The 17,069-nt window shown below is 37.4% G+C and overlaps 1 protein-coding gene across 4 annotated transcripts in view; it reads left to right on the top strand.

Annotated features, from left to right (window-relative positions):
- The window catches only part of GLIS3 (GLIS family zinc finger 3), a 189,499-nt gene extending 175,482 nt beyond the window's left edge, over window positions 1-14,017 (top strand). For all 4 annotated transcript variants that reach the window (XM_075488372.1, XM_075488371.1, XM_075488370.1 and 1 more), the window contains 2 exons: window positions 8,903-9,085; window positions 10,283-14,017. In XM_075488372.1, the coding sequence (XP_075344487.1) occupies window positions 8,903-9,085; window positions 10,283-10,419 (320 nt within the window). In that variant the 3' untranslated portion in view covers window positions 10,420-14,017. The remainder of the gene's footprint in view (window positions 1-8,902; window positions 9,086-10,282) is intronic.
- Window positions 14,018-17,069: the final 3,052 nt, after the last annotated feature.

The raw sequence follows: 17,069 nt of genomic DNA, 5'->3' as shown, positions 1-17,069 counted from the left end.
TCCAAATTAAGTGCTTCAAGGGCTGGCACTGGTATTTTTAAGGTACCTTTCCTTTTGGAAGACTCTGGGAAGTAGCCTTCAGGACCCTGCCTTCAGACTTCCTTAAAATTCTTAGCTTAGCTAATTGTTATTCATCTTACTATGGAGTTACGGGTTTCTCTTCAGACTGATTTTCAGAGCTGTTGTTGAAATAGAACTGCAAATAATTCCGTGATGGCCTCTGCTTTTAATTTTCTAATGTTATGCTTCTAATCCCTCCTGACTTTACACATAAAGTGTTACCAGGTTTTCAAGAGGTGGAATATTTTTCTCCCTTGCACTTGTGGAGTGATGGAGACCTTTTATTAGCATACATGTCTCTTACAGCTGTGTTCCCACTTGCACTGTGTAAACAGCTTCTACAAGACTTCTCTCTCCCTCTTTGCTCAATCAAGTATAAACTTCTGTAGCCAAGAAGAAAATTAACAGAAAGCTGAAAACAATGTTGGGTTGTTTGGTTTTTTTTTTCTAGCTGGTATGGAGTCTGACTGGTAATTACCTTAACATTTCAGAAATGTGTTGACAGCAGTAATGCTGTTTCCTCTCAACTGTTTAAATATATGGTTTGCCATATTTACATACACAAGGTACATAGCACACTGGACTTTTGTAGACCTTGGGATTCTGCTTTTTGATCAGGCTTGCTGAGAATTATCACAGTAGATATCATAGGAAACATCTTGAGAAAACCAAGGCTTCTTTTGTTTTCTTCTACTGATGGAAGCAGTCTCTCTAGGCAAAGGGATGAGACAGGACACTGAGGCATCTCCCAGAGTTCATGAGTGTGAAGGGGGAGAAAGGAAGGTGCCAGTCCTGTTTTATTCTTCATATCATACTAGACCACATGTGAGCAGGATCTGAGCTAGATGCTTTTCTTCCAGGACCTGGTAATCCTGTACAGCACTGATTAGTACTAGAAAAACATGAAATTTACCAATGAATGTAAACAATTATTGTTGGCTTTCTCTATTCTCTGATTAAAGTTTCACTAATAATCTAGAACCAACAGCGTACAGGATTAAATTTATTAATACACTATTCATTGTCATATGACATATGCGAAGACATGCCAGAGCAGGTCCAATAAATTCCTAGGATATGGGGCATGAAGGGATCAGGTTAGCTTTCCTATTTCCACAGTACAATACATTTTACTCAATTCCCTTTTTTGCTAAGTATTTGCAAGAACTCATCTTCCAGAAAGGCGTCCAGACATTAAGGTCTGTCTTCCTGCCTGGAACAAAAATTTTCTTTGAGTGCATAGATGGCTTTACCACCCTCTTCCTCTCGTGCTCATGGGAGCTTCAGTAATTGTAGAAGCTGGGATCACAACCAGTTGCTCCAAAGTTGAACAGTTTCCAAAGAATCCTGCCTCCCAGAGGCTCACAGATCACCTCAGATTAGTTGCTGCTCCACAGAGGACTTGCACTGGCTGGTGCAGCTAGCTCCATATCTGCTTGGGCATCTTCTCTGGCAGGCCAGAGCGATGCTAGTGTGTTCCCATCTCCCCCTCCTACAGTCCAAAGAGGATTTAAAAAGACAAAAGACGTGGGTCATTAAAACCATTATAAGAAGGCCCAGTAGAGACCCTCAGCTGGGTGAATGTCACATATGGACTGAAGCCCCATTCCACATCCGAATTTAAGATAGAGCTTAATACTGTCTTCTGAGTGGATCAAAAAATGGATAACCTCAAGGGCCTGGACCTTAAACCCATACCTTACTTAGTCCCATGTTAGCATTACTGTGTTTGCCTCCCTGTCCTAGAAAACCTATGTTGAAAATAGACATTACTGACAGGAATTATATACACATAGACAGCAACTGAAAGTTGCAATTATAAAGATCTCTGCACTTAAAACTGGTAGGAAGACAATGTGGGCTGAACTCTAATTTATTTTTTTTTAGTATTGAAAGATATAATACATTGCAATACGGTAGCCACATTTGGGTATTAAATGTTCTTTCAAAGATTAAGTAACCTATTGTCTCTATAAGAAGTATTTTGCTGGAATGTACTCCCTCCAACTTAAGCACAGCTGTCTCACTCCTATGTGCTACACTGAAAGCTTTGTTTGTCCTGTGTGCCTGAAAGGCTCGCCTAAACTCTCCCTCTCCAAAGCAAATGTTTCAAGAGTTCATGGTCGTGTTTTCCCAGCAGCAATACAAAGATTGCTATCTTCCTTGGTCACATCATTATAATGTAGAAAAACACCATGGAGTTATCTCACCACCCTGGACTATTTGGTATATAAGAAGTGTCTGTGGGAAGCTCTGTTAGTTTCTGGCTCCTGCAGTTCATAACCTGCCTTTTCATGATTTAAAGTGCTGTAGCTATAGCCACTTCAGCTCAGTCCACTACCAAACAATGGTGACATTTTTGTCTTGATGTGTAGTCTTAAACTTGTCAACTGCATTTAAATTGGCTGTACCGAGGAAGAAAGAGTTTCATTGCCCAAAAGCTTTTTGAAAAAAAAAAACAAGTTCTAAATAGACTCCCTTACTGAAAGCCTGAGCATCTTAAAAGCTCTTGGACATCTCAGAGCACTATCCTTTAGAAAGAAATGATGTAGGAGATCCAAGACTGACAAGCCTCTTATATCTAATAGGTACTTGTATTGTGAAACTGCTTTTTCTTGAGAACATTGTTTACAGTTCAGATTTTATTATTTGTTCTGAGTGATTTTCAGCATCAGATACACAATAATGTCAGAGAGGGCTTTTTATTGCTGTGTTAAATATTATATAATAGACTACATATTCCCTTTCCTTCCTCTTGTGAAATTCACCATTTCCTTTGCTGCATGGGATGTTTGGAAGTGATGATGTTAGATAATTCACTGAGCTGCAGAAGTGAAGCTCTTCTTTTCCTTTCATTAGATTGTAGTATCTTTTATTGGATTACCATAGGCAGTAAATCTGAAACTATCCTGGACTGGAGACTGGACTGATGACTTTCCAGCTTGACACCATTGTACACCATTGTACTATGTGTTTGTAGACAGAATAGAAGACAGTACAGGTCCTGGAAACCTGCAACAATTGGCCCAGGACCTGTACTGTACTGGTGAGTCTTTTCAGCCAAGAACAACTACAGGGATCTCAGCGGAGGTACCTGAAGACACAGGCATCTGCAGCACACAGGAAGCTGCAAGAATAAGGTATTGCTCTGAGACAAGTCAGAAGACTTGAGGTAGGAAAGAAAAGAACAGGAATAGAAACTCCTCCTTCACAGTGAGCAAGCTTCTTGTGCTTATAGTATAGAGTGAGGTAAAGCTCATTTGGGCATGGACATAGATGAATTGAGTTTGGATGCTTCTGATACTGTGAACATTTTTGCACTAGAAATCTGATTGTCCTTTAAAATTGTGCCTGTAACTCATGTCATATATGTTTGTGAGTTAAGCTGGTGACCAATGCTGGCTGAGTAGTGGCAGAAATAAAAAAGTCATGCAAAATATTCAGCAAAAAAAAAAGTTGCCATTTTTAAAAAAAAATTGTTATATGAGTTAGCCATACTAGTGTATCTATACAGGCAGCTCTACTAGTAACAGTTATCTTTTAATTACAAATAATGAGATTTAAATAAATGGAAACATTTCTACTTTTTCACGTTTGCAAGTCAGTCTGGCAGTACAGTGTGACTCATCTCTCTGTCTTATTCTTCCTTTTCCTTTTGTTCTTCACACTCATATGGTACCAAAGGATTACTTGATGTTTCTGTAATTCATCTGGTGGACACTGTAGAAATATACTGCAGAGGAAAACTATTTTGAAGTAGTTCAGGCCAAAGACAGCTGGAATTTTTACATACCATAGCAGTAAAGACTACTCATCCGTGATGTATATTTCTTAATGGCAGTTATAATGATTTTGAGAAAATATTCTCTCTTTGTGGTGCCAGGCAGAGAGCTGACTGAGGAGGAAATAAATGTCCATCAGAAGCTTCCTACCTTATGGAAATGATAACTGTGGCAGTCATTCATTACATATCTGTAATGAAATCTTTGTCCACATCAGTTCAATGGGATTAGGACTCTACCCCGAATTTGTGTGGACCACAATTTCAACTGTGAATTTGAGATGGGCTGTGTACCTGGGATTTTCAGATGCTCAGCATCTCTCAGGATGAGGCTCTGTATGTGATAAAGAACAAGGGCTTCTTGCTTTTAGAAGAGATTCTTGCAGTATACAGCTATTTTATCATATTTAAAAATATTTTACTTTTCTCAGGAAATAATGCTATCATGCCAGAAAAATAACTGTTTATTCTGTATCTTGACATCATGAATCTTGGCTATAGGGTACTGATTCAAAGAAACACAATTGACGTAACCTTGTGCATGTGTGTGTTTTAAATAGTTTAAGAAGAGAGCAACTGATACAATCCAGAGTTGCAGTCCTGAGAAGAAATGTTCAGTTGCTGGAACTTCATTAGCCAACCTGTTTGCCTTTTTTATTTTTCCAGTGCTGCATGAAAACACAGAAGACTGTGCTACAGGTAGTTCTCTAACAGATATTCTCAAGCGAGGGGCCAGATATGGGTCAGGGTCTACGGCCTGAATTGCATATAGTTTCATGTTATCCTACATTCAGCAGTAGTGTAGATTATCTTGGGCATGGCACCGTGTGAATAAAGGGAAGAGCTCCTGATACCAAGTTAGGAGATTTTGCTGTATCATGTTTGGGCTCCAGTTCAAAGACCTCTACACTGTGACCTGATGCACTGCAGACATGGACAAAGACAGTTAGAATAGTGCCAAATATCTGAGGGGAAGAGAATGATGTATGCTCTGTTCTGCTCCTTCCTGTTTATGGCTCTTTGTTTTATAAGATGGATATTTATGACACTGAATCATGAAAAGAACATGTATCTAGGAAAGTTGAATTATTTTTATATGCTCTCTTTCCATCTTAAAAAATTATTTGGGGGTTTATCAGTTAATGAAAGTGCTTTGTGCAGTTGCCTGGTTCTTTCTGCAATATAGTTGTTCAAGTACCAATGGGTCAAAGCTTGTAAGACTTTGCTAGACAATATTCTTTTGCTTAAGCAGGGAATGAGCAAACAGAGAGGATGTGACTCACAACAGCTCAACTCCAAGGTAAGTAGTTTTTCTGCCAGACTTCAGCTAGCAATAGTCAAAGTTACTGCCAGATTGTTCTGCATCAGGAACAGGATGCTGTGAGAAAGGCACAGAGAATTAGCACAGAGCAATGTGAAAGGACATTTCAGCATGTGTCTTGAAGGGTCTTGCCAGCTGGCTCAGACCACTATAGATGGAAATGATTGTTTTTGGTAACTAGTCTGACTCAACAGTAAACTTTCAAAGTGTGTCCTGTCGCTGGTTGAGAGAAAAGTTGATTTTAGAAGCATTTTTAAAGGAGGCAAAAACTATCAAAAGCTACATAGCTTCTAAGTGAAGTTTTGGATGGCTATTGTTTTGCCTTTCTTTTTATTTTATTTACTACAGTTGATTCTTAAATGTCAGGACTGAACATTTAAGGATTGATGGGTTGTAAATTCCTAACGTGCTTTGCAGGCTGACTCAGTTTTGTTGCAGTTAAACTTTAAAAGAAAAAAAAGATTGAAACCATCATCTTACAGCTAGGACTGCAAAGTGCCCACAGCCCCTGCAAAAGACAATGAAATCTATGAGTGTTCAGCCTCTCCAGAGTAAGGAAGTCTGCAAATTGTGCCTGCTGTGGAAGAGGAACTGTGCTTCTACTTTTTATTTTTCTTTCTTTTTTTTCCTTTTCTCTCCCCCCCCCCCCCCCCTTCTTTTATATGAAGTTAAAATACTCTTTTTTCATGCAGGTTTTCAGACACAACACTGACAATTGTTTCAATGTTCTTTTATGGAACTATTTGCCTGACCTAAGTTCTTGTTATGTATGTGTAAATTAGCCATTTATCTCATTGGATGTACATAGAAGTGTCTTGCAAGACTACTACATAAAATGCAAAGACTATGTTTCACTCATCCTTGTTACCTAGACCTCCCCATAAGGTCTCATCTGCGTTCCCAGGTGCAGGTTCAGACTGTCTTTTCCTGTCCATAGTCCTGGCCTATTTTAATGCTTTTAAATATTGAGTTTTCTGTTTCAATTCAAGCATATCTTATGCATGCCAACATTTGTATGTTTTCTCACAGAGACCACAGAAATTAGTCTCAAAGGAAAAATAATTAGAATCATAAAACTCCTAAATCATGCATCCTTCCTCCCACTTGGCAGAAAATCAGTAATATCACATGAAGTGATACAGCATGTTTTCCACTGTGTCCTTCTCCTTTCTCCATCCCTATTATTTATGAAATGCATTATCTCTACATAAACACTCAGTGCCCCTTTAGCAAACAACAATCCCATGTGCACACTTCCATAGGAAAGCTAATGGAAATACACCTAGCTCCTAGCCACAATCCAGAAAAAGTTTGCTAAGTGCCTTATGTTCATAACATGTCTCTAAGCATAGACTATACCTGTAAATGGATTTGAGGTTGGAATGTTTTTTTCGGTTGGGGTATGGAACTGCACCGATATAAAGTTTTTATTTTTAAAATACTTTTTATTCAGAAGAGTGCATCATTAACTAGATGCCCCATGCAAGGCATTTCTAATTATTAGTAATGAATGAATAGCCCAATAGTTATGTTCAGGTGTCATATAATACCCAAGATATTTAGATATATCTCTCTCAGATATCAATAGGTTGTGATTCCATGTTTCATGCTTCCCATAAAAGGATCACCTCTGCTTATAATCTCCTATCCTCTGGGATATCTCCTTGATCCTTTCTGAACTGTTAAATGGTACTCAAAGGCCTTTTGTCATGTGCTGCTCACCCAAACTTCCCATTACTTTTAGGGAGGGAGATAAGCTTTTAATCCTGTCAACTAATTTGCTTACTACTCATGGTTTATTACTGCTCATGGGCATCAGTAGATCTCAGGCATGAAAGCTGAATGTCTGGTATAAATATGCTTTCCTAACTACACAGTATGGATGTACTGAGGCTAATTCCTGAACATATGGAAGGATGAACTTGACTTGAGCTGGCTGTCCCTGTAACTATCCAGATTAGGATTCCTTATTCCCTCCTAGTACTAAATGCTCTTTGAAGTCAAATCTGTGAACTTTTATAATCACTGAAAGTAACAAGGTTTCCTCATTTTTTATAATATCCAAAAGACAATAAACAGATGCCTAAGGAGAGGAGAGTAATTTTAATTATTGAATTGTAAGCCAGTATCTGCAGTATGGAGTTTATATACAGAAGATGCATTGAAAGATGTTTTTCAGTCCCTCATTTCCCCTTTTTTCCTTTTTTCTGATGTTGATCTTTTAAGGGTTTAGGTAAGGTTTTGTTGTTTCTTTTTATTGATCTTTCTACGCTAAAAGGAAATTCAGCTGGAAGGACTTCGTCGTATGGATGTTGGTTAACTAGATTGGCTAGAGGAGGCAGCCCTGCACATCAGCTTTTTCTATTGACAGTAATGTCTCTGGAATAAATTTGAGACACAGGAAATTCCTTAAGATGCTTTCTGAGGTAGGGGGTAATTTTTCTGACAGTGGCTTTTTGACGTGACTTACCACAATGTATTCTTCATCAAGAGAATAGCACACCAGCCCTTAGGCAATAAGCTGTTTGCTAATAAAATCCTCAGAGACTGTATCACTCCTGGGCCTATTTTTGGACAGTCAAGGCCTACAATTTCTGTGTAACACCTTGGAGGTAATGCACTGTCTTTTTTCTTTTTCCTTTATGCATGGAAAGAGAGTGGTGAGAACAAGAAGCCACAGCACTGGCAGAGAGGAGCTTGATTCACAGTTTTTCTTAAAAGAAAAAAATATATATATAGTAACCCTGAATTTATAATAGTTTCATTTCTGACATATACTCTAAGAATATGTTAAAGAAAACAGAAATAAATGCATACCACAGTCTTTTACCTATAAAAGCCATCCTTCAGACTCTGAGCAAAATCTCCAAAACTTAGACTTAGCAGCAATTTTTTAAGGAGGAGAGAAGAACTTGCTTCCATGAGAAAAATCTTCAGGCCAACCTACTGCAGAACATCTGTCTGTGCCTCTTAGATTGCATACCTGTCCCTGATTTACCAAGAAGCGTGGTTTTGGTTATATAAAGGTATATTTTGGCATGGATTTCAATGTGAATTTACTGAGTGCTTATATGCCTTTCTCAAGTATCACTTAAGGAACAAAAAACAATGTAAAGAACAAAAGCTTTGGTGGGGATCTTTTATGTCATGTGGCACAATGGTCTTGGTTCTCTTCCATGTGGGCTCATTGCTACCAATGAGTGGGTAAGAGTCTCACCCTGTATTTACAAACAGCAGGCCCCATGGATCATCAGCTAGCAGCCCTTCTGAGTTTCATGTGCACGTCCCCGCTATCAGCCAGCTGTCCGGGCATCAGTGACAGACCCTCAGATTTTATTCAGACCTTCCTTGGGTAATCTTCCTTTATTTTGAATTAAGCATTTTCTTAGATTTTCAGGCAGCATCTCAGTGTGAAATCTGGACAGTACCAGTTCAGACAGCAGGACTGCAGAGTACAGGGAGACATTTCCTAAAAAATTTCAGCTTCTAACCAGTCAGTGCCTCTCACAAGTCATGCTGGAATCAGGATGTCCATGAAGCAGATTGTGTTCAGAATTATTAGCAACTGGAAGAAGTCTCAGGGAGCTTCATATCAAAGCTGCTTTATTGGTGGAAAATAATTGAAATCCTTGTGCTACTGCAGTCAAGGTTTTTATCATTCTCACGGCCATGGTTCCACATGATATCCCTTGTATCTCTGTCCAGGTGTTTTACTGACCACTTTCTTCTCCTTGTTGTAGGTTTTTATGGGCAGCTTCAGACTTTCTGCCCTCCACATTATGCTGACACTCAGAAGAACACACAACATGGTGTTTCTTGTAATATGGTTCCTCCTTTTGAAGACTGTTTAGTTCCCACATCAGCAGGCCAGGCAGGGCTTGGCATTTTCCATCGAACTTTTTCAGCTCATTCTGGTATTACAGGTAAACGACAGCTGGGGACTTTGTGGACGGTTGTGTACAGTTTGGGGACTTTGACAGATCTATTTGAGCTGTGTATGTGGCTGGGACCTGTCTTGACTCTTCACAAAGAGGAGATGGTTTTCAGACCTTTGTGGAGTGGTTGGCATTGGGACCCAGTCGCCATGGGTCACAGTAACATCTGGCCTGTGTGCAGACTGCACACTATTGAGGGCTTCTCAAGGTTCTAACGTCTGGGGGTCAGACAGTCCCTAGCTCATGTATTTGCTTTGAAACACAGTCCATTGAGCCGTGTGTGATATTTGTGCAGCCACTCCACTCTGCTGTATTGTAGTACAGGGACCTGGGTATTGTAGCAGGGACCTGAGATGATTCAAACCATTGATTTTGCTTTATGCATGTTTTATTTTTCTCAGTCTGGAATTTAATTTATTCACACTTCCATGACAAGAACTGCCTGGGTGCACACTGTTCTGTGCTCTGCCTAGCTGAAAAGTACATAAGGAGCTTGCAGGCTGCTGTGGAAGGGTGAAAGTTACCTCTGTGCAGAGGATCAGCACAAGACAGTGGGCCTAATCTTAGTGCCTAAGCACAACTGGTGCCCAAGTCTTTTATTGTCCTTCCACACAGGATGATCTCACTTAACATTTATTGGGCTTTGAAATCTCTTTTACGTCTTGATCCTTCAGCAGTGCATTAAAAAGCCAGTGCACCTGTAACTTTAAAGAGGCATCTCACAGTATGTAAAGATGTAATCCAAAAGATGGGAGTTTTTCTGCCAACGGTTACTCTTGTGCTTACTGCTGTCGCTTGTAGAAGTTAGTAATTTCTGTGCCAGGGTCTGCTTACAGCAAATGAGTTCTACAATATTTTATTGCCTCTTATCATATGTTGGGTATGATGAAATTCGATAAGCAAGAAGGAAGTTTATTTTAAAAATTATCACATTTTTAGCACCCATTAAATGGCAAGTGTTAGTTGTGATGAAATCTGCTGTACTTCAGAGCTGATTCTGATGGAACTGAAATTCCTCCCTTGGTAAGCAGTAAGTTATGTAATTATCATTTCATACATATATTGGCTCGTTTGTTTTGTTTGTCTATTTGGTTTAAAGCCATTTCCAGTTCTCTGCATAAGTATTAGGACATTCTGCATGATATAGTTATCTTAGTTAATTAATGATTTTTGTATTTTTTCCAGTTTATGACTTTCCGGCAGGGTCCAGAGGTATCTTTGGTGATTCAGTTTGCAGCATGCCAGAGGATAGCAGTTTCCTACAAGTAAATGCAGTGGATCGTTGTTCTAGCCAGCTTTCTTCTGTCTACACCGAAGGCTAAAGTAATATAAATCTAGTTACAAGAACTTGTTTCCATTTCATCTTGCCCTTCTTATATTTGTCTACGAAATTTTTCTCTCCATGAAACTGCCATGTATGTATGGGGATATAAGTTGATATACATACATAATGGAGAGGAAGAAAGCAATCACTGAGCATTCATTATGTTACCAAGCAGTCAACTGAGAAGGAGAATGTTTGGAGACAGCAAGCTTTGCCAAAACCTTAGCAATTGTTTCTTTTCTTTTCATCTGTGGCACAGCAAGTCTACTTTTTTTGTTCTTTCTTCTTTTTAATTTCTCAAAGGGAATTCACAGACTGAATAAGAAAACTGCTTGTTGGCTGTAATCCTTTCAAGCTGAATGGGTGGACTTATTGAAGAACACAGCTTTAGAAAACTTCTTTTTTTAAAATAGGAAAAGAAGTAAAACCAGAGCATACTACAAATATTTCAAAGGCACCCAGCTTTTTGCACAACCTGTTTGCATGTGATGCTTCCAAAGTTAAACAAACACCAGCATCAAAAAGGGAGAGAAATTAGACATATATCCTGGCACTACCCATTGGAGGCATTGGTGTGGCTTCTTTTTGGAGCCAAAGATCATTGGTACTGGATTTCTTATAGGCCTCGGTTTAGGTGTCTTTTCCTTCCCTCTGTATTTTCAGCCACACAATATGGCCATTGCTATTTTTCCTTCTGACCTGGTGCTTTATGCAATGAAAAAGAAGAGTTAAATGCACTACATGAGAAGGTACATGGACTTTGTCTATATTTAGCACAGCTGCTAGATAAAAATAAGTAAGTTTTAACTTTCAGTTGATTTTTAATTATATTGTAGAGCTTTATTGCTGTATGTGCTATAGTACTCTGTAAGAAGGTTGAAAATACCCTGTAGAAAAGATACTCTTCCTTAAATTCCACAGATTTTTTTAAAAGCAATCTGTACTGATTCAATTAAATTTTTGTTGCCCTAACATTTTTCATTTCCGTAACACACTTTCAGAAAGAAGAGCTACTCTTAAGTTTGCTATGTTCCCTCTGGTTATTTAGAGATGTAAAACTGAACTGGTTTGGTGGTTTGATTTTTCTACTCAATATCAGGCTCTGGTCCTTGAATTTAGTCCAGGATGCAAGCAAATGAGGTTGCCCTTCATGAAAGCTACAAGGGTATGAGTTAAAAACAGTATTTTGCAGTGGAGATATGTCATCGCTGTGATCCTATATACCTTGGGAGCAACTCTTACATTATGTAAGACTGACTTTTTAGGTTATTAATCCCTATTCATCCATTTTCTGTACTTCTTACTGTGTAGTGTGCATCTTAATATTCTCATGACCTCATTTAATAAGAAGGACAAAAATCCAAAATTCATTCTTACAGGTTAGACCATAACTATGCTTCTGAAATCACTCATCTAGAAAGGTGAATTTTAAAAAATGTTTATAGAAACATTTTCTTATCCTGAGAAGCTTTTGAGAGTTGTGGAATGCAGTTTGGGTCAAATTCATAATTTAATTTGCCATTATGTTGCATAGATGAATTTATGTCCAGATGTTTGCAAACAGTGGCAATCTTCTGAGGTTTATATTCATGAAGTATATTCTTAATTACAGGCATATGTTCTTACATGTTTAATGGAGAGATTTTCATCCAATAAATGCAAAGTATATATGGATAAACCATGCACATAAGTGACATACAATAAGAAGTAATATGGCTTAAATACAGATAATTCTGTACTAAATTCTTCCCCCTTTTATTCTGCTTCTCACATCACAAGTGAATGTGTCCCTCTGCTTCAGCTTGCAATAGTAGGTCTGGTTGTTACTGTATGTGGTTTGCATTGGGTTAAATGACATCAGGCTTCCCTGCACAGCTATACATACACAGGCAAAACCATAGTCCTTTTGCATTAAGGTATGATCTGGCTCAGTGCATTGATGGCGAGTTTTGCTTTTTATTAAAGCTTTAATTTTGTGCTATCTTAAAGCCCTTTCTGTGGTCACTGCACATGCATAACTGGGTTCAGCAGGAGTAATTAGTCATGCTGAACACTTCAATTTCAAATGTGTAGGACTATGTTTTGTTCCACTGAAGTCAGTAAGGGCAGGATCAGGCCCGGTGTGCACGTAGGCATGTATATGTACATACATACTTTTGTGTATATAAATCCTTCAAGGTTCTTTTAACCACATGGTTGTCCCAAATTTGTCAGTTGCTGTGTACAAAACCAAAATATTGCTGCTGACTTCAGATCTGTACCACCTTGACTTTTAAATCTTTTGAAATATTTTTCAAGTATCTGAATATACAAGCTATCCCGTAGAGAGGGGGCCTATACATCATGAAAGATTCTGACTAAAGGGAAAGTAGGAAGACAGAATTCAAAAAGGGTATTCATAATTTGGGGGTTCATTAGTTACATTTAAAAAAGGAAACTTTTGCAAGTCGTTCATTCATTCTTTCATATATATATATATAAAATATATATATTTAGAGCTTTCTGTGAGCATTAATCTTAAAAAGAAGGAGCTAGAGTACAGTCAAATTAAGCACATGAGAGTGGGCTACCAGTCTGTAAAAAGGTAGGCCTTTGTTTACTTCTGTATCAAAGACAAAGAGGATTCTTCATTATTATTTCATTATTCTCTTTGGAGTCAGACTGACTTTGGGGGATCAATTTATATCACTGAGGGCAATTGTATAAAAAAGAACCATTTTATCTCATGTGTTTTGGATATTTAAATAGGGAATCATGTTTTTCACATGTTACAATGAAACATGGTGCTTGTGAAAATACGTAGTGTAATGCCAGTTACTGACTTATATGCAAATACTTGTGCCTCAGTGATTTTTGTGTTGTTATTCTACTTGCTGGATTGTTAACTTTCTAAAGGGATTTATATCTAAGAGATGAAGTTATTTTAGATTATGGACATTAAACAATATTCTAATGAAACTATTTACAATCAGTCTTTTATACAATTCTCTTGTTTTCAGACTCAAATGGTCTATTTATATCTGCATTAGAAATGGATCTACACTGGAGTTTAAAATATAGTTTCAAAGTGCATGTGTACATGTGTGAGTGTATGCGAGTGCATGTGTGTATTTGGATCTCCCTTTCTATGTGTGTGTGTGTGTATATATATATATATACACATGTATATATACACACATACATATAGGCATTATGGTTTACTAATACTGGATGCTGAAGTATTGCAGTGCTAAGGCCATCTGTCACATTGTATTTTGTTTTCAACTTTCTTTGAAAAGGTGTCAATGAATCTAAAAATTACATTTTAACTGTTTATTCCCTGTTTTCCCTGCGTAATGTTATAGCAGATTTTTTTAAACAGCACTTTTTTGTTGTTTGTATGAAATTTTGGGTTTTTTTGGTTGGTTGGTTGTTTTTTTTATTTCCTAGGAACATATAAAGCAAAAGCAAAAGACCACAATTTAAAATTAGCTGGGTGGGGTTTTATTTAAGAAAAAAATCCCTTTATTCTTTACAGGAAGCAGCATCTTGTGTTAATATTTTTTACACAAAGCATTTTGATAAGGAAAGAAAGTGGGAGTATGTTTGTACCTTACAGTACAAAAATTTTCAGTTTTGTACCTTACAGAGTATTCTACATATTTATACATGCTTACATACACAGATATGAACTCCATTTGCCATACTGTATATCTGGCTGATATTTGCTCTAAAGGCATATCTGTTGCATACCATGAAAAATAAATTTTCAAAATAATTAGTTACACTTTTTTCTCTACTAGTATGTATAATTTTGTGATTTGTTACAGTTATTTTTCATATAATCATAAGTTATTTTTGTCCTGTTTCATAAAATTCTTTTTTATTTAAAAGGTAAAATTGAAAGGTGTATTTGCATGGTACAAAATAAAACTGGAAAATTATAACTCAATGACATGACCAGTAGAACGTTTGATTATGAGATGCCTTTAAAAAACACTGCTCCAGTCATTGTCCTTCACCATAAAACTACTAGTATTTGTATGGATTAGTATAATTAGAAACAGATATAGAAAAAAATCTCAGACTTCTAAAAAATTCTTGGGTCAGAGTTTTATGTCTGGATTTAATTATTGTTATAGTGAGGCTAGAGATTTGTAGAGATAAATGACTGCCTCAGTGTGCGTTTACACCCTAGGTGGAGACACAAATAAAAGAAGAACATTTAATTACATTTTTGTGCTGTCATAATTTTTATTGGTTTCTTTGTTCATGTGGATCTACAATACAACTTGTAAAGAGATTTTGCTTTTCTGTCTGGTTTTTGTTTCTAACATACTCAAGCAACTGAGAAGTTATTTCAGAGCATTTAATGTAAGGAAAAGAGCATGTATTTTTACTGTGCATTAGGCAAAATGCTAACAAAAGATAGAGACAGAAGTTGATGCATGCTAATGTCCATATTGTCCAAAACACATCCTAAGAATCCAGCATGCTTAGGAAATCAGAGGTTACCTTTTACCACACCGATAAATTAGACTAGAAATCTAAGGACAAAATGCAAACTAATACATTAATTAAGGGCAAAAAAATCCTGTTATATGTTTGCAAAGAGACCTTTGAAAATAATGGTCCAAGCTGATTTTACTATGAAATTATTAGCAAGGTTGGCTCTGAGTCAACCATGAGCAGAACAAAAACTAGTAAGCCCAAATTTACTGACTGATATGCATGTGAGCTTAATAGAGCTTTACTAAAAATGAACTTTGCCAAGTGCATTCTTATTCACAGTGCATCTTAATTTAATGTAGGAAACTTGCCCCATGGATTAGCGAATATTGTTAGTGAATCCTGCAAGCCACCATGAAGAACTGAGAGTTGCTGAATTCAAGTGTTTCAGAATTCAATTTTTCTTTTTGATGGAGAGAGAGACCTTAAAATGAGAAGTATACAAGTTCCCTATGCAATGGGGAGTAACATGGCTTGAAATACCTCAAAGCCATGTGCTTTTCTCTGGGTACCTGAGCTAGATCAGTCTTTCATGATATCCTGCAAACCCTCCTATAGCCAAATAGTCAAGTGTAGGAAAGAAATTATGTGACAGCTCTGTTCCTCCAGAGAACATAATTTCTGAGTGAAAGTTGCCTGAACTTTTTGTTCTATAAAGTGTTGGTGTTTGTTTTTTTCCTATTACAGAACAAAACTGCATTTTGAAACATCAGAATTTCTCACGAGATAGAAATTCAGCGGGGGGGGGGGGGGGGGGGGGAGAAAGAGTGGGAAAAAAACAAACAGCATTCTTCCATTCTGAATATGAATCTCTTCATATTTACTGCATCTAATTATGAGATACCTTGTAACAGAGAGACTATGTTTGTAGGAAAGCACAACTGTCCATTTCCCTACACCATGATCCTCAGGAAAATGCCTCTTCATGTTCAGACTTGCTGTTTCCTACCTTGGATCACTTTATCACCCCAAATAACATCAAATGCAATCTGAATTACGTGGTTTTTAAACTCTGTCTGTAAACCACTGTAAATAAGCTTCCTCAAGAAGCAGCTTTAAAAAGCTTCTCCCATAATGGAAAGTCTTAAAGTGGACAACTTCTGCATGACTGTGTATACTCCCTCACTGCAATATATCGCTACAGGAAACAGAATGGTCAAATTAATATTACAGAATGAAAAATGTTCCCTTTTAAGGTTGTTTTGTCTCCTTTCAAAATGTTAATTTATATTTTTCCTCTACCTTCCTTGAAACTATAACGTTCTCATTTAAAAGCTAAGTATGAAAAAATCATTCTACCACATCTTTCCATGCCATTTACAGATTTACAACCAAAGTAAATTTACCCAGCAGTCAGTATCATTAATGATTCACAAATGAGATGGGCTAGTTCAGTGAACTGTAACAAAGAACACCTTTCTATGTGTCTAGTTAAAAGTTCCAACATACCTTCGTTATAACTAGAAAAAGCAAACCTCATGCATGGTTGCAACTAGGTACACAGGGGAAAGCATTACAAGTACATGTAGGTAGACAGAAGAAAATATAACCATTTCCTCAATATCATGCATTTTTCTATTTTGACCAAAAATGTACTTGAACGTGCCAATCAGTGGGCATGCTGCAGGCTTGGCTACACATGTAAATCATCTGACTTCAGCTGTTCCAGGAATGGACACAGTGAGGTTGATTAAGCTCATGAAAACCAGGCCAGGGTGTCTTGGCCTCCTCATTCCCTGAAAATTCTCTGAAAATTCCAACATAAATCTGTTGGAAAAACACAAAACAAAGTTGCTGCTGGAACTGTGGCTGACATATGTACAATCACAATAACAAGGCTGACAGTGTTGTGATTTCACTTGTTAACCCACTGCTTTACATAGCACACATTTGTAATTATGCTGTATCTGTCTTTGGTTGGAGGAAGAGGAAGGATACTTTGCTTTAGTGGAAGTGAAATTAGTAGTGCCTGAGTGATGATCCTAGGCAAAAGTTAAAGCAGTAATACTGGACCAGCTTATCCATCAAGGAAGTGGGAATAGTGTTACATGGCACCATTATTGCACTAAACCTTCATTCATCATCAATTTGACTTTTACCCAATGAGGAGTCAAAACATTTCTGCAAAATGGAGGTTTTTACCCTGGAAGCTTAAAACCT

The sequence above is a fragment of the Mycteria americana genome, chromosome Z (assembly GCF_035582795.1).
Source record: "Mycteria americana isolate JAX WOST 10 ecotype Jacksonville Zoo and Gardens chromosome Z, USCA_MyAme_1.0, whole genome shotgun sequence".
NCBI classification, from domain to species: domain Eukaryota; kingdom Metazoa; phylum Chordata; class Aves; order Ciconiiformes; family Ciconiidae; genus Mycteria; species Mycteria americana.
The sequence above is the reverse complement of the archived record's forward strand: the minus strand, read 5'-3'. Positions and strand labels throughout refer to the sequence as shown.